This window comes from Sceloporus occidentalis, unplaced genomic scaffold (genome assembly GCF_023333645.1).
Source record: "Sceloporus occidentalis isolate IW3139 unplaced genomic scaffold, rSceOcc1.0.p SCAF_5, whole genome shotgun sequence".
Lineage (NCBI taxonomy): Eukaryota > Metazoa > Chordata > Lepidosauria > Squamata > Phrynosomatidae > Sceloporus > Sceloporus occidentalis.
Genome location: NW_028316985.1, coordinates 133,963,558 through 133,980,792, shown reverse-complemented (window position 1 = coordinate 133,980,792; position 17,235 = coordinate 133,963,558). Strand labels below are relative to the sequence as shown.

General features: G+C 43.3%; 1 protein-coding gene across 3 annotated transcripts; it reads left to right on the top strand.

The window, feature by feature from the left end:
- The first annotated feature begins 1,958 nt into the window (after nucleotides 1-1,958).
- LOC149312852 (uncharacterized) lies at nucleotides 1,959-15,413 on the top strand. 3 transcript variants are annotated; one of them, XM_089525539.1, is made up of 8 exons: nucleotides 1,959-3,086; nucleotides 7,413-7,496; nucleotides 8,353-8,586; nucleotides 11,559-11,581; nucleotides 11,861-12,006; nucleotides 12,292-12,380; nucleotides 12,466-12,567; nucleotides 13,064-15,413. In XM_089525539.1, the coding sequence occupies exons 1-8, from the start codon at nucleotides 2,460-2,462 to the stop codon at nucleotides 14,648-14,650; spliced, it is 2,892 nt and encodes a 963-aa protein (XP_089381665.1). In that variant the 5' UTR covers nucleotides 1,959-2,459; the 3' UTR covers nucleotides 14,651-15,413. The 3 variants fall into 3 exon arrangements, with proteins under 3 accessions (XP_089381665.1, XP_089381666.1, XP_089381664.1); XM_089525538.1 differs by having other exon boundaries at nucleotides 1,960-3,086; nucleotides 12,289-12,380; XM_089525540.1 differs by lacking the exon at nucleotides 12,466-12,567 and having other exon boundaries at nucleotides 12,289-12,380.
- The last annotated feature ends 1,822 nt before the right edge of the window (nucleotides 15,414-17,235 follow it).

The following is a 17,235-nucleotide window of genomic DNA, read 5'->3' as shown; positions in this document are numbered from 1 at the left end:
AATGTTAAATGGTATTTGATTTTACACTTATGGCTGGGTTTGGATATCATGATAAAGAATGGTTTATTGCAGGGGTAAGAATCAGATGTCATTGGACTGTAAATACCAGCAGACCTAAACAAAATAGACAGTGGTGAAGGGTGCTGGGAGATGCAGTTCCACAACTTCTGGAGGGCCACACATTTATTGGAAGAGGGGAAAAAAGAGATCCCAATATCTTCCCAGTCACGCCAAAGGAGAAAAGGGTAGAAGTTCATACATTGTGACTGTGAGAGATTGGAAACCTTTGCTTCTAATTTCAACTAACCATAGTATCACGTTTGAACCTAAACGTGTGGTTCACATTAACTATGGTTTGCTGAAACAAACCAGCTACATAAAACTATGCGTGAAACTTGGCTTTTAGATATCACATTTAAGGTTTTTAATCTTTAAAGCGTTTATAGAGTGGGGAAGACACAGCAAGTTGTGGTTAATTGAAAACAGAAGCAAAAGCTTTTAAACTTGTTGTGTGAGGAAACCGGGCTGGACTTGGTCCTGTGACATCTAAATATGCCCAATGAAGCACTTCTCCAGCAGCAAGAGAAAGGGGTGTTTGCCTTCGCTGTATAGGCCACTGGATCTCAGGTACTACCTAGAGAGCAAAAGAAAGAATATAAATGCTTAGATTAGTATATGAAGATTACCAAGGCAATTCATTCTCAAATTTAGTATGTCTGAGGCTGCATCTGTGCTGCAGTAATAATCTGGTTTGACACCACTTCAGGGCTCAGGGTTTCCTGGAATTCCATAGCATTGACTCATGGCAGATAAAGTGGCATCAAACCAGACTATTTCGGCAGTGCGGATGCAACCTTAGAAAAAAGAGAGATTAAAGTCACATTGTATTTCTAAATGCACTTGCTTTGAGGTTAAATGCACATTTGCCATCTAATGGTAGGAAAGAGTGCCAAGGAAGAGTGGAAAGGACTGAACATCCCTTTCCCTTACATGACGTTTTGAGACAGTTCTGCATGTGTTGTACTCTCAAATCTGCTTCTCCTTTTCAAGCAATGTATCTATAGATGTGTAATGTGCAGTAAACCTTCCCCCCCCCCCCCCCAATACTGATCTGGATTATTTCTCCAGTGTGGATGCAGCCCTCACTGGCACTTACTTGTGAGTAGCTCTATGTGATTTACATTATCATAATGGTTAATTTTTTAAGAGCCCTGAGGAGGGTGCATCCTTGGCACCAGTTTAACTGCCATGGCTCCAATCCTGCAGAATCCTGGGACCTGTAGTTTTCTGAGGCACCAGCTCCCTGTGGGCAGAGGAGGCTGAAGGCCATGTAAAACTACAAATCCCAGGATTTCACAGGACGGAGCCACAGCACTTCCAAGTGGCATCAAACCGCATTATCTCTACAGTGTAGATGCAGCCAGAGCCTGAGGCTAACATGAAGTGTGCTTGGCTGAAAATGAGTTTTGTATAGCCTATGCCTTCTATTGCTAATGTTGCTATTTGCAGACTGACTGCATAGTTCGTTTTCTCCCTTCCCTCCCCTGTAAATCTGCAAACCCCAGAGCTCCATAAAATGAAGCTACAGCACTTAAACTGGTATCAAACCGCATTATTTCTTCAATGTATATCAAGCTGAAACAGCTGCACTCATGAGGTGCTGCGTTTTTATTGGCTAGGGGCACTGCCAATCTGGAACAAGCCACCCTATCATGAAGGGCGCTGGAGGAAAAGAGGCGGGGCGAACGAAGACAGTTCCATTCTTCCCTATTAGGCGCTGAGGAGGCGGAGTCTGATGAATGACAGCTACAAGAGCGAAGCGGAAGGCGAACCTACATTTCTATTGGTAGAGTGCCCTGCCAATCCGGACCAAGGCATCCTATCATGAACGGGAAGGCGGAGCAGAGGAAGGCAGTCTAGAAGCCATGGGTTCTATTCTGTTCCCAGTTGGGCTCTAAAAGAGGCGGGACGTGGGTGTGACAATCATAAGCGGTTAGGGAGGAGTGACAGTTACGGGGGCGAAGTAGAAATTAAACCCACAATTTTATTGGCAAAAGTCTGTGCCAATCTGGTGCAAACCACCCTATCAGTGACGAAGAGGCGGGGCGAAGGAAGACAGTCCTGAAGTTCCGTTTTGTTTCCGTTGGCATGCCGAGGAGGCGGGACATGGGTGTGATGAGAGTGATGTTATAGATTAGAGTGACAGCCACGGTGGCGAATGGGAGGAGGAAGCGGAAGGAAAAAATCATTTTTATTGGTCGCTGCCAATTTGGACCATTTTGTTCCCGGCTGGGAGCCGAGGGGGCGAATGGGAAGCGGAAGCGGAAGGGAAACTTCGTTTTAACTGGCCGTTGCCAGTTTGGACCAAGCCTGAGAGGGGGTGGGGCAAAGGAAGATAGTGCTAGGAGCACCCCGATTGGTGGTTACATGGATGAGAGACAGGAAGGGTAGCGAACCGGATGCTGAGGACGAGGAGGAGGGGGCGGGGTTGGTGGTTTAGACCATCCCCCGCTCGCCGGGCCGTCGTCCATTCCTCCAACGGCCTCCGAAGGGGCCGATGGCTCAGAGGCCCTCCGCAGCGCAAGCGCCAAATGGAGGCCAGCCTGACGTGCGCCGTGTGCCTCTCGCTCTTCGAGGAGCCCGTCACGCTCCCGCCCTGCTCCCACAACTTCTGCCGCCCCTGCGTCGCCCAGTGCCTGGCCTTGGCCCGAAACACCGCCGCTCGGGCCGCCGCCGCCTCCTCCTGCTCGGCCATCCCGGTGCCATGCCCTCTCTGCCGCAAGCCCTGCCCTCTGCCTCCCGAGGACGGCGCCGCCTCCTTGCCGCTCAACACCACCTTGGCCGAAGTGGTCAAGCTCTTCCGGGCCGGGATGGAGGCGGCGGCGGCGGCGGCGTCGGAGGGCGAGGAGGGCTGGTGGGCGCAGGCCCCTTCCCTGGCCACGCCCTGCCAGAAACACCCCGGGCGCCCCATGGAGCTCTACTGCCGCCTCTGCCACCGAAGGGGCTGCGGGCAGTGCGTCTCCGAGGAGCACCGGGGCCTCTTCCACACCGTCAACCTCGTCGGCACCGTCTACCAGGAGGAGAAAGTGAGGAGCCATAGGGAGGCATGGCAGAGTGCTTGCCCCTAGAGGAGCATTGGAGGAGGCTTGCCCCATAGAGGAGCATTGGAGGAGGCTTGCCCCATAGAGAGTCATTGGAGAATGCTTGCCCCATAGAGAATCATTGGAGGAGGCTTGCCCCATAGAGAAGCATTGGAGGAGGCTTGCCCCATAGAGAAGCATTGGAGGATGTCTGCCCCATAGAGAAGCATTGGAGGACGCTTGCCCCATAGAGAAGCATTGGAGGGTGCTTGCCCCATAGAGAAGCATTGGAGGGTGCTTGCCCCATAGAGAAGCATTGGAGGGTGCTTGCCCCATAGAGAAGCATTGGAGGAGGCTTGCCCCATAGAGGAGCATTGGAGGAGGCTTGCCCCATAGAGAAGCATTGGAGGATGTCTGCCCCATAGAGAAGCATTGGAGGACGCTTGCCCCTAGAGGAGCATTGTAGGATGTCTGCCCCATAGAGAAGCATTGGAGGAGGCTTGCCCCATAGAGAAGCATTGGAGGACGCTTGCCCCATAGAGAAGCATTGGAGGACGCTTGCCCCATAGAGAAGCATTGGAGGAGGCTTGCCCCATAGAGAAGCATTGGAGGAGGCTTGCCCCATAGAGAAGCATTGGAGGATGTCTGCCCCAAAGAGAAGCATTGGAGGACGCTTGCCCCTAGAGGAGCATTGGAGGATGTCTGCCCCATAGAGAAGCATTGGAGGAGGCTTGCCCCATAGAGAAGCATTGGAGGAGGCTTGCCCCATAGAGAAGCATTGGAGGAGGCTTGCCTCATAGAGAAGCATTGGAGGATGTCTGCCCCATAGAGAAGCATTGGAGGACGCTTGCCCCATAGAGAAGCATTGGAGGGTGCTTGCCCCATAGAGAAGCATTGGAGGGTGCTTGCCCCATAGTGAAGCATTGGAGGGTGCTTGCCCCATAGAGAAGCATTGGAGGAGGCTTGCCCCATAGAGAAGCATTGGAGGATGTCTGCCCCATAGAGAAGCATTGGAGGACGCTTGCCCCTAGAGGAGCATTGGAGGATGTCTGCCCCATAGAGAAGCATTGGAGGAGGCTTGCCCCATAGAGAAGCATTGGAGGAGGCTTGCCCCATAGAGAAGCATTGGAGGAGGCTTGCCCCTAGAGGAGCATTGGAGGATGTCTGCCCCATAGAGAAGCATTGGAGGAGGCTTGCCCCATAGAGAAGCATTGGAGGAGGGTTGCCCCATAGAGAAGCATTGGAGGAGGCTTGCCCCATAGAGAAGCATTGGAGGATGTCTGCCCCATAGAGAAGCATTGGAGGACGCTTGCCCCATAGAGAAGCATTGGAGGGTGCTTGCCCCATAGAGAAGCATTGGAGGGTGCTTGCCCCATAGAGAAGCATTGGAGGGTACTTGCCCCATAGAGGAGCATTGGAGGACGCTTGCCCCTAGAGGAGCATTGGAGGATGTCTGCCCCATAGAGAAGCATTGGAGGAGGCTTGCCCCATAGAGAAGCATTGGAGGAGGCTTGCCCCATAGAGAAGCATTGGAGGAGGCTTGCCCCATAGAGAAGCATTGGAGGATGTCTGCCCCATAGAGAAGCATTGGAGGACGCTTGCCCCATAGAGAAGCATTGGAGGGTGCTTGCCCCATAGAGAAGCATTGGAGGGTGCTTGCCCCATAGAGAAGCATTGGAGGGTGCTTGCCCCATAGAGAAGCATTGGAGGAGGCTTGCCCCATAGAGAAGCATTGGAGGATGTCTGCCCCATAGAGAAGCATTGGAGGACGCTTGCCCCTAGAGGAGCATTGGAGGATGTCTGCCCCATAGAGAAGCATTGGAGGAGGCTTGCCCCATAGAGAAGCATTGGAGGAGGCTTGCCCCATAGAGAAGCATTGGAGGACGCTTGCCCCATAGAGAAGCATTGGAGGAGGCTTGCCCCATAGAGAAGCATTGGAGGAGGCTTGCCCCATAGAGAAGCATTGGAGGATGTCTGCCCCAAAGAGAAGCATTGGAGGACGCTTGCCCCTAGAGGAGCATTGGAGGATGTCTGCCCCATAGAGAAGCATTGGAGGAGGCTTGCCCCATAGAGAAGCATTGGAGGAGGCTTGCCCCATAGAGAAGCATTGGAGGATGTCTGTCCCATAGAGAATCATTGGAGGACGCTTGCCCCATAGAGAAGCATTGGAGGGTGCTTGCCCCATAGAGAAGCATTGGAGGGTGCTTGCCCCATAGAGAAGCATTGGAGGACGCTTGCCCCTAGAGGAGCATTGGAGGATGTCTGCCCCATAGAGAAGCATTGGAGGAGGCTTGCCCCATAGAGAAGCATTGGAGGAGGCTTGCCCCATAGAGAAGCATTGGAGGAGGCTTGCCCCATAGAGAAGCATTGGAGGATGTCTGCCCCATAGAGAAGCATTGGAGGACGCTTGCCCCATAGAGAAGCATTGGAGGGTGCTTGCCCCATAGAGAAGCATTGGAGGGTGCTTGCCCCATAGAGAAGCATTGGAGGGTGCTTGCCCCATAGAGAAGCATTGGAGGGTGCTTGCCCCATAGAGGAGCATTGGAGGACGCTTGCCCCATAGAGAAGCATTGGAGGATGTCTGCCCCATAGAGAAGCATTGGAGGACGCTTGCCCCATAGAGAAGCATTGGAGGGTGCTTGCCCCATAGAGAAGCATTGGAGGATGCTTGCCCCATAGAGAAGCATTGGAGGGTGCTTGCCCCATAGAGAAGCATTGGAGGACGCTTGCCCCATAGAGAAGCATTGGAGGATGTCTGCCCCATAGAGAAGCATTGGAGGGTGCTTGCCCCATAGAGAAGCATTGGAGGACGCTTGCCCCATAGAGAAGCATTGGAGGATGTCTGCCCCATAGAGAAGCATTGGAGGGTGCTTGCCCCATAGAGAAGCATTGGAGGGTGCTTGCCCCATAGAGAAGCATTGGAGGGTGCTTGCCCCATAGAGAAGCATTGGAGGACGCTTGCCCCATAGAGAAGCATTGGAGGATGTCTGCCCCATAGAGAAGCATTGGAGGGTGCTTGCCCCATAGAGAAGCATTGGAGGATGTCTGCCCCATAGAGAAGCATTGGAGGATGCTTGCCCCTAGAGGAGCATTGGAGGATGTCTGCCCCATAGAGAAGCATTGGAGGACGCTTGCCCCATAGAGAAGCATTGGAGGATGTCTGCCCCATAGAGAAGCATTGGAGGATGTCTGCCCCATAGAGAAGCATTGGAGGATGCTTGCCCCATAGAGAAGCATTGGAGGAGGCTTGCCCCATAGAGAAGCATTGGAGGGTGCTTGCCCCATAGAGAAGCATTGGAGGAGGCTTGCCCCATAGAGAAGCATTGGAGAATGCTTGCCCTATACAGATACATTGGAGGATGCTTGCCCCATAGAGAGTCATTGGAGGATGTCTGCCCCATAGAGAAGCATTGGAGGATGTCTGCCCCATAGAGAAGCATTGGAGGATGCTTGCTCCATAGAGAAGCATTGGAGGAGGCTTGCCCCATAGAGAAGCATTGGAGGAGGCTTGCCCCATAGAGAAGCATTGGAGGAGGCTTGCCCCATAGAGAAGCATTGGAGGAGGCTTGTCCCATAGAGAAGCATTGGAGAATGCTTGCCCTATACAGATACATTGGAGGATGCTTGCCCCATATAGAATGAAAGGAGTAGATGTGCCCATAGAGAATAATGGGAGAATGCTTGTCCATAACGCAGTTGGTGGGATCTGGGCTACTTGTTTCCTTGAGTAAGAAGCAAAGGTTTGAGAAGCATCTACTGTACTCTCCCATGACAAAAGAAGAGTTTAGCTAAAGTTCACTGCTTTGCTACGTTTTTGTGACATACCTGGGAATAATCCAGAAATAATATGCAAGAAACTGGAACTGGTACCTCTTGCCTTTACGTAAAATTAGGGGTCTTATGCTTGCTTTGTTAGCTTGTTCTGAATATTTCTGTGGAACGTAAACATTAAATTCCTGCAGATTTTTTATCTTAGTCTTTATATTCATTAGTAATTCAAGAAATGATAGGGTAAAAGTGGATGAAACGAATGCCTACTTATTCCAAGATAAGAGTATCAGTCTTGAAGTTGTGATCATGCAAGCTAAAAATGCGTTCCTAAGTATAGTGAAGGAGATTGTAAGCCGCTCTGATAGCCTTTAGGGCTGGAGGGCGGGGTATAAATGCCATAAATAAAAATAAAGATGATCATGTACAGTAAAAATCAAGTAGTTTGTAAATCCTGTTAAGTCATCGCTGACCTTAAGAAAATGGTTTCCATAACTGCATTCGTAGTTAGAGTTCTATGGATTCCAAAATGATAATGCATTGTTATAAATACCTGTTTTACAGCTAGCCTTCTTTAGCAATCTGAAGAAAATAAGAGAATTACATCAGAGCCTGCTGAAGGAAGTAACTTCACCAAAGGATGCAGGGGTAAGCTGAAATTTATTAAGGCAATGAGAGAAAACAGTGGGAAGAATATTTAGTTCAGTTTACCCCAGTCTATAATTATTCTGTGCCTATGTGAAAGTAAGCATTATTATTATTTATTTATTTATTTATTTTTGCCTGATTCTGTCTCGAGTTTATGTACTAGCTGTAGTAGCCAGCGTTGCTCAGGAGGTTCATGAAGCGCTATTGATGACTGATCAGCTTCAGCTGTTTTGAAAGAAGAGTATCTTATCTCTATGTTCAGATATGCTCAGATGTTCTTCATGTTACACATCAGTCTCACTTGAAACAGCATGCCTTTTCTGACTGGCTGCCAAGCACACAATGAATGAATGAAAACAAATTGGGGTGTTCTCCATGGTACTCCCAAAGTGAAATTTCATCTGTGCCAAGTTAGCCTGTTTTTAAGTCATATTGTTCCAAACACACCTGACAGATTTGGTGAAATTCTTTCTAGCCATTTTGACATGGTCTGTTTACACAGAGACAAAGTTAAATTGATTTTATTTATATAGATATAGAAGTATGAGTCTGGTAGTTCACTGCTCCAAGAGGCTTAAAAGTGTGTAAAACAAATATATACAGAAAAACAATGGAGAAAAGAGAGCAGGATGGGAAAATCAGGGTACACTGTGTGATTATTTCAATTACCTTTACTTTCATTTAGGTATACGGGGATATTTATTCCAAAATTCTGGTTTTTAATGGAATGGAATTTCCCCCTAATTTCCTTCATTCTTGCTATGTTCTGGACCTTCCAGATGCACACATATGTGCCTTAAAGAAAATGTGAATGAGGCCTGTGTGTATTGTTTATTACATGTAATCACTGTTCCAGGTACTAATGCAGAGTGAAGAGGAGATTATTAAAACTGAACTTGAAAAAGTCTGCAGTGCTTTGGAAAAGAGGAAGAAACAATTGCTTGAAGACCTTGAAAACCAGAAGAAGAGGAAGGAAAAAGAGTCTCTAATATGGAAGCGAGTGAAGGAAGTTCATAGGAAAACCATTGAAAATGTTCTGAATGATTGTGAGAAGCTTTTAGATGAATGTGATCCTCATCGTTTCTTAGAGGTAAAAGCATTTTATTCATGTTATCTGGATCAGCTTTTGTTGTTGTTGTTTACTTTCTCAAGTAGGCCTCAACTCATGGCGACCCTGTGAATGAGACATCTTGAATCCTCCCTAACCCCAGCCTCTCTGCTTAGAGTGGTGCAGTGGTTAAATGCCTGAACTGCAGCCACTCACTCACAAAAAAACAAGGTTGTGAGGTGTCAGGGTCAACTCAGGCTGGCATCCTTCTGAGGTCGCTAAAATGAGTACCCAGCTTGTTGGGCCAATTAGCTTACACACTGTAAAGCACTTAGGGAGTACTTATGTGAACTAATAAGCGTTACAGGAATGTACTTGTTATTGCTATTGCTAGGTTCTGCAAGTACAGGCCCATGTCCTCCCCAACTGAGCCTACCCATTTGTATGTGGTCTTCCTCTCTTTCTGCTTCCCTCTACCTTGCCTAGCATTATTATTATTATTTTTCTAATGAGTTGTGCCTTCTCATGATGTGGCAAAAGTGTGACAGCCTCAGTCTCATCATCTTTGCTTCCAGGGACAGTTCCAGTTTGATATGTTCTAGGACCCATTTGCTTGTCTTTCTGGCAATCCACAGGATCCTTTTCCAGCCCCGTATCTCAAATGAGTTTATTTTCTCTGTAGGCTTTTCTTACTGACCAGCTCTCACATCTGTACACAGTGATGGGGAATATGATGGCTTGAATGATTCTATCTTTAGTGCTCAGTTATTTATCTTGTCTAGTTCCTTCTTGGTTGCCTTTCCCAATCCTAGTCTTTTTGTTATTTCTTGACTGCAGTCTCCATTCCAATTGGTGTTTGATCTTGGGCACGGAAAATCTTTAACTATTTTAATTTCCTCATTATATAGGTTGAATTTATGTAGATCCTCTGTTGTCATTACGTTTGTTTTCTATATGCTCAGCAGTAAGCCTGCTTTTGTACTTTCTTCCTTGTCTTTCCTTAGTAATTTTTCCAAGCCTGTGACATTTCTGCTAGTGGTATGGTATCATCTACATATCTTAAATAGTTGGTGTTCCTTCTTCCTATCTTTTCTTCTCCTTCTTCTGAGTCCAAGCCCGCTCTTTGTATTATGTTTTCTTCATAACAGTTGAACAGACAGGGTGTTCGAATGCAGCCTTGCCTGATCCCTTTGCCAATTGGGAACCATTCAGTTTCTCCATATTTCTGACAATGGCCTCTTGTCCTAAGTATAGATTTATCATCAGGATAATAAAATGTACTGGAAATCTCATGTCTTTAAGAATGTTCCATAGCTTCTTCTGATCTATGCAGTTAAAGGTTTTGCAATGGTCTGTGGTGCTGATTTTCTTCTGAAATTCCTTGGTTCACTCTATTAACCATCTTATGTTTGCAATGTGATCCCTAGTACCTCTTCCTTTTCTGAACTCCGCTTGTACCTCTGGGATTTCTCTACATATATGGTTGGAGTCCATATATGTTGCAGAATTTTAAGCATAATGTTGCTTGCGTGGGAGATTCTGGTCCTATAGTTGCTGCAGTCTTTTGTGTCTCCTTTTTTGTGCATGGGGATATATAGTGATCATTTCTGGTCTGTTTGTTTTCCATATTTGTTGGCATGTTTTAGTTGTCATTACAGTTGATTCTGTCTTTGTAGGTTGTAGCAATTATATTGGAATAGTATCTGTTCCTGGTGACTTAGTTTTCCCAGTACCTCTTGCAATGACTTCTATCTCCCTCTGTACAATAAATAGGATTTAAAAAAAAATAAAATATGACTTGAATGTTATTGTAAGTCTTTATCCTGTTCCATGTTAGAGAATAATTAAAAGAATAATATCTTGCACTTCACGTTTATCTCTGTGAACACCAAGGCCTGAGGTCATTTGAATGATAGCAGAATAGCCACTCACACAGCCCATGAAGCTGATACTTACTTACATTAAAATTTCTTTATAGCAAAGTCCATATAATTTTCAACATTTTTAAGTTTTTAATTACTAAAATCCCAAGGACACTTCAGCATAAAAATAGGAAAGCCCATGCTAAAAGGTGAGCAAAATGAAAATGGCTTCACAGCTTCCCTGATGATTAAAACAGGGAAAACTGACCAAGGGGTGAAAAAGACCACCCCAAAGGGGTGGCTTCAAGCCACCCTTGAGAAAGCCAGAATGGGACTGGGGCAACCACAAGCCACAGCCCCAATCTGCCTATTTGTCAGCCCAAAAGGAGCTAGCAAATAGCCACTACTTTTTTGTGCTGGTAAAAACTGGCTTTTCCGCACGGCTGGGGACAAAAGCCGGCTTTCAGGTGCTCCAGTGGTGTGCGGCATGTAAATGCCATACTGCCGGAGTGCCCAAAAGCTGGCCCACATGTGGGCAGCTGGGCAGCGTGAAGCCAGCTTCCAGGCAGCTTCAAAGCATGTGGCAGCAAAACGCCATGCCCTGAAGCTGCTCGGATGGCGGCGCAAAGGGGCGGTCTGTTTCTCCCCCAAGTCTCTCAAATGCAGGGTTTACACAGCCTTGTGCAGCAAAATAAAAAGCTTGAGTCCTTATCACTTGCATCAAAAAATCAAGTACTCAGATAATCAAAACAAATGTTCAGAACAGCAATGTCCTATTCATTAGGTGAATTCTCAGGCATGCAGATTTGAAAAACTGCATATATGCTGTCCTGCTCTGCTTTTGGTACTGTTCAGTGCAGGGCACATACAAAGTATTTTAGCAGCTAGAATGAAGAGTAAGATTATTTTGAGGAAGCATGTCTGTGGTGACCTACTACTGTGTAAACACATACCCTGGAAATAATTTTCCTTTGAAAAGGAAAATCATATGATGGATTTTCCTTCCAAAATGTATAAATCTACTTCCTTGACTTGAGTTGCCGTATTAAAATAATTAGTACAAAATGTCTGATTAATGAAATACATTCCGATAAAGGAGGTTTTAATTCATTGTAGCTGAAAATAGTTTTTTTTCATTTATTTAATTCACAGGTTGCATGCAGCCTGAATCAGAGGTGAGTATATTACACTGATTATTCATGAAATGTTGGCATCTCCTTTTTAATAAGATGGTAATAAAATTGTGGGTGCATTACTGCACATAAAAAACTATCTTATACGTTTTAAATATTTTGACATAGATTTTGTAAATGTTGCAATTGCAAATTTCATGAACTAGTTTGTATGCTCTTTTTGTTCTCATGTTTATTTGGACATTCTATAGTTCTTAATGAGATGTGATTTGTGAGAAGCAGCAATAGAACTATTACTGAATCTTTTAATTTTCTACACAGAATGAAAACTCAACTGGATTTGATGCAGATGGCATCGAAACATGAAAACCAAACAGAATGTGGGCAAAAGCAAATGGATACAACATCCATAGTTAATGATATTTTGGCCTTAAATCTCACTCTGCTAAATTCGGATGCTGATAAAGGTAGAATGATGTCTCTGTTCCAATGCTGTTGAGCCTTTTTATAATACAAAAAAAAAAAGTTAACTTTTGAGATTGTGAAGCTATTTTTGAACTTTTAAAAACCCTTTCTTCCTACACCATTATATTCTTAAAGTGAACAAATACCTCATCGGTTGATTAATATGCAGATATAGCTGAAATTACTTGTTTTTTATGCTCTCAGCAACATGAATATGTGCAAAAAATGGCAAAATGCTTTCCATGCTGTTTCATAACTTTGATTTTGCCTTCTCTCTTAAAAAGCAGGTACTTCTCCCAGAGGTAGTGTATGTTCCATATCAGCAAACTGTGGAAATAAGTGTGAAGATAAGAAAAACACAAAGAATGGATTCTGTGTAAGTTTGCATGTCAGTAAATGCCAAAGAGCATTACATGTACATTAATTCACCAAAATGGTATTTAATTTCAATATCTTTTTAGCCAATGGCAGGAGAAGATATTGTTTTGGATAATGGTAGGAGTATTCCTACTCAGTATATGTCGATATCTGTGACAGCTGAATTTGGAAGCATGAGTCATGAGGTAAGGTGTAATCTTTCTAAATCTTAATGTTTTAGAAATGTTGGTGATGGAAACATTTCAGTTCATATTTAATCATATTTAATAAAAAATTATCTGCATGTTGATCTTATCTGTTTCTACATTTTAAAAAATGTCAACTGTATGGCTTTAGTCCTCTGGAGCTCTGATACCTTTTTATATTTTTAAATACTTGCCCATCGTAATACAGGTGTAGAATCAGCACATCAAGAGACAGGGATGACACCTAGTAGAACTATTTTCTCTCATCTCTTCATTGAATCCTTTGGGTTAATTGGGTAATTTTGAGAAAAGTACAAGGTCTGTAAAATACTGTTTATAGCCTGCCTTTTTGTTTAATGCAAGTTACCATTATGTACTAGGATAGGCCACACTTTAGATAAATCTGGACGTATTTACTTGAAGGCACTTAACTGCAGAATCAGTTTGTAGTTTGGGGAAACCACTATATCAAATTTGATGTCCTCTTTAATTTCAGGAATTGCGCTATAATTATTACATGAAACATCAAGTGCGTCCAGGTGAACTGCAGATACAGACTCTAAATGAAAACCATACATTGCCAAAATCTCTGTTCTCCAAAAACACTTCAGATGTTCTTTTTTGCGTTCGTGCTGAAGCAAAAAATCGAAAGAGACTGAGGATGCTGTTACAAAGACAACGCCTCAGGAGAAATAATTTTTCAGATTCCGTTGGCTTTACATTCAAAACAGAAGCTGTGAACTTTAATTTCTCTGGTTCAAACTATAATTTGCATCAACTTAATGTGACAGAACCACAGAATGATAGCAAGGAGATCTCACTGTCGAAAGATACTAACAGCTGTCTTAATGCAGCAAAAATTCCTTTGCTTCCTGCAGTAACAGTTCCTTCAGAAACACCCTTTCCCTTAACTGTGTTTCCAAAAGTACACACATCAGCAGTAACATCTGCAGCTACTTTAAACCTGCATTCTTTAAGTGGTGCTGCAGAACAACCAACTGCACCTCTAGTTTCCTGTTCAAGTGGCAACTTGACAACACCAGCTACTAAGGGGTCAGCCTTATCTTTCAAAAAAGAAAGTGAAGTATGCTCCACTCTTTTCCTTGGAAAACCTGTAACTCAAGATGGCAACACAAGTAATATAAATGGATTTAACTCTTCAGATTCAGGTTCTACTGCTACTGTCACCACCACAAGTTCTAAGCTAATCATACCAGCTAATAAGAATCCTTTCTTCTCAGCTTTTTCTACCAATACTAAAAGTAATTGGTTTCAGAAAACTAAACCAGGCAGTTCAGATCAGACTTCATTTTCATTTATTTCTCCTGCTGAGAAAATAGTGGATTGGAACAAAGCAGACTGCTTCAGTGTAGAAAAAAATACAGGACACAATTCTCTTGCATCATCTACCGTTATCTCTGCTAAGGACTTGGTCTGTAACTCTAGCATCACTTCTAACTTGGCGTCTAAAATGTCTAGTTCTGTTTTTGATCACACAGTTACTTCAAAAAAGCAGACTGTGCCTAATAAGCGTTCTTCAAAGACATACATCTCTCCTTGTATCTTTTCTTACAAAGGGGGCCCAAAAAATGATTGTGACATTTTGAAACCTTTTTGCCAAATTGAATATGCAAATGATAAATCAAAAATGAAATCAAAAGAAAAAATCTCAGCTGCAAAAAAATCTGTGCCTTCAGTAAATGATGTACCTGTACATCAAGAACCTAAACATCTATTAGTGTGCTGTTCTTCCTCCTCCTCCATTGACAGTACTCCAAAATCAGAAATTGCTAATATGCTTGTTCCTCAAGAAAATGTAATCTGTGATCCTGCATTTAGTAGTTTAGCTTCAGCTAAACTTGCTGAAAGGTCAAACACATTCAAAAACCATGTAACAGCTGTGAAAGGTCAAAGATCTTCAGTACCTGAAGGAGCAAGTTGCACAATAAGTTCAGATTCTGATACAGAAGATCTAAGTCAAGCATCCAGTGCTAGTGATTCTAGCAGTACATCTGAACGTTTTTCTTTGGCTGAAGACAAAACATTATCCAGTTGGAGAACTGGGAGTAGGCAAAAGAATTAAACAGATTTTATTGAGTACTATACATCTTGTGTTATTTATATTCCAAAAGAGCAATGTGATCAAATGTAATACTGATCAGAAATATTTTTATAGAATCTAGTACAGTGTTCTGATGCACATAATACACGTGAGGTCTGTCTAAATTTGTTCTCAAATAATTAAATGTTAAATACCAAAAATGCCATTTAAATTAATGATATAGTGACTATATTACAACTGTTCTATAATTATGGGAACATTGGCATGTTTTGTTTTGTTTTACACTACTGGATCCAGTTGAATGAACATGTCTTGAGTAACTAACAATAGGTCACTTCAGTCATCAAAGCTGTTTTCAAAGCCATGTTAAGCTATGAAAAAGCACTAGTGCTGCAATATCCTCTGTCCCTTCTCATTTCTTCTTGCATTGGCTTTACCTTAGGCTTATATTACAGTTGAAGGAGGAACACTTGTTTATTGTTTGTTTACTAAACAATATCTGACATGACGGCTTTAAATCCTGGTTAGTAAATAAACATTAAATAATTATTTTCTGTTTCTGATATAATGGTATGCATTAGCTTTATAGGATTGAAGCTGTAAAGTTGGTGGTTAAGTGGAAGAAAGGACTAATATCAGATAAGGAAACGTGGCTAATTCTTAGCTCCATAACTGTATGCTTTTGGAAGTATAGATTTTTGTGTCTCCACTAATACAGCATAAAACTACCACTTCAAGTGTTTATGTACTTCCCTTTGAAATGTCTTAAAATTATTTTTTCTTATATGCATTTATATTTTATTTATATTCAGCCTGAAAATCTCTTCCTTCTGCAGTGTGAGAATGTATTGTGTGGAATTCTGTTCAAATCTGTTGAATTAGTATTTATGCCTATCTTATTCAGTACCAGAGATGTTGGACCAGTACACAAGTTAGGAGAGGAGCTTAATGAAATTTGAAGATGTGACACTGTAATAAACTGCTCTGCATATCACATCTATTATTCTTTACACCATAGGCTTCTTTTGTAGATTCACACAACACATGGAATTAATACTTAATTTTTCACAATAAATTTTGAAAGTTAAAAACTGTGTTTTCTTTGCAAGCTTGGTAAAAATGAATGATATCCTTCTGGAACAGGTGTGTCAAGAGGCTTGAGCAAGGGTGTTACTTTATCAAAGAGTTTCCTTTTCTGGGAAAGAGAGAAGCAACATGTCTTACCTCTTTCTTCCTGGCGACAGGTTCCAGTGTTCCTACCCTTCCTATAATCATGATTACTTCCTATAACGTAGACTATTTTTCATTTCCTGCATGTGTTTGGCTCAAGGATTCCAGAATATAGATTTAAGAACTGGGGTGAAGGTGTTCTTTCCCCTTTTCATTTGACCAGTGCTTGCCTATTGCATTTCAACTCTTCTTTCCTGACCTTGTGCTATTGCTGCTAGTGCATAGAAACAGGTAAGCTGTTGGGACAGGTAAGCAGGCATGTATGCCTACCCTTGAGCTAGATGCAAACATAAATATGTTTCAAATGATGGTCTTCTGAACCACTAGAGTCTGATGGGAAAGCAAAGAGATGACTCCTTCATATCGCTGGATAAAAAGCTAAAATATATATATTCTAGAAAGAAAACATTGATTTTATTGTTTTCTATAAGGACACCATTTTACTATGCCATTGTATGTAGTGGGCCTTGAGCATCCACGGATTGAGCCATACAGGGGACCTAGAACCAAACCCCAGTGGAAACCAAGGGTCCTCTGTAATTGTCTTTGTCTAGGAATAATTCATATTATTACTTTTTTCAGAGAGACAAAATTTTCTAATCCCAATCTCCTTGTTTTTACAAGATACCTGTAAAAATTTATACCTTAATGCAACCCAAGTGAGTCCAAGTTGGATTAAGACCTTAGTTTTATCAAAGGCCTGTTACAGACTGCCCAAATAAAGCTGCTTCGGGTCTCTTTGGAGATATGCTGTTTAAATGATGCATGCATCCTAAGAATCCGGAAGCTGCACCAAAGCTGCACTCCAGTGCTTAGGACTGGAGTGTGGCTTTGGCGCGACCTCCGGACTCTTAGGACCCATGCATCATTTAAATAGCATACCTCCAGAGAGACCCGAAGCAGCTTTATTTTGGCAGTCTGTAACAGGCCAATGAGAAGATGATAGTCAGCCCCTCCAATCATGGAGGGGTAGTTAAAACATGTTTCATGATGCAACTCCTGTTTTCACTAACCTCTGTTCTGACATTCTCAGTGGAGGAGCCATTCATGAATGTGTTGACTCTTGACCACCCAGGTGAGGCAAGTGATCATGGTGTTGTAAGGAAGCATTTTGTGTTGGATCACTAGCTCTGCCATTCTTTTACCTAGCCTTGCCCACAAAAGGTTGTATGCTCCTCCATCTTTGGCTTAGCTATTTCTCTTCCTCTTTTTTCATCTCTTTCTTTTAAAAAAACTTGTCCCTATTTTGTTAATTTTTTTCCTTACTCCTCCCTCCCTTGCTTCCCCCTTTTGTGGTGCAGGTTTTTCTCTGGTGGGGATAAGCATGGGAAAAGTTAAAACTAAATCTAAAGGCTGATCTATTCCTCAGAGGTCCT

What these genes read in the sequence shown, in the direction of transcription:
- LOC149312852 (XM_089525538.1), top strand. Translation starts at nt 2,460, where the DNA reads ATGCTGAGGACGAGGAGGAGGGGGCGGGGTTGGTGGTTTAGACCATCC. An exon ending in GCATGCAGCCTGAATCAGAG is followed by an intron (nt 11,582 to 11,860) that starts GTGAGTATATTA and finishes TTTTCTACACAG; the next exon opens with AATGAAAACTCAACTGGATT. An exon ending in TTGGAAGCATGAGTCATGAG is followed by an intron (nt 12,568 to 13,063) that starts GTAAGGTGTAAT and finishes CTTTAATTTCAG; the next exon opens with GAATTGCGCTATAATTATTA.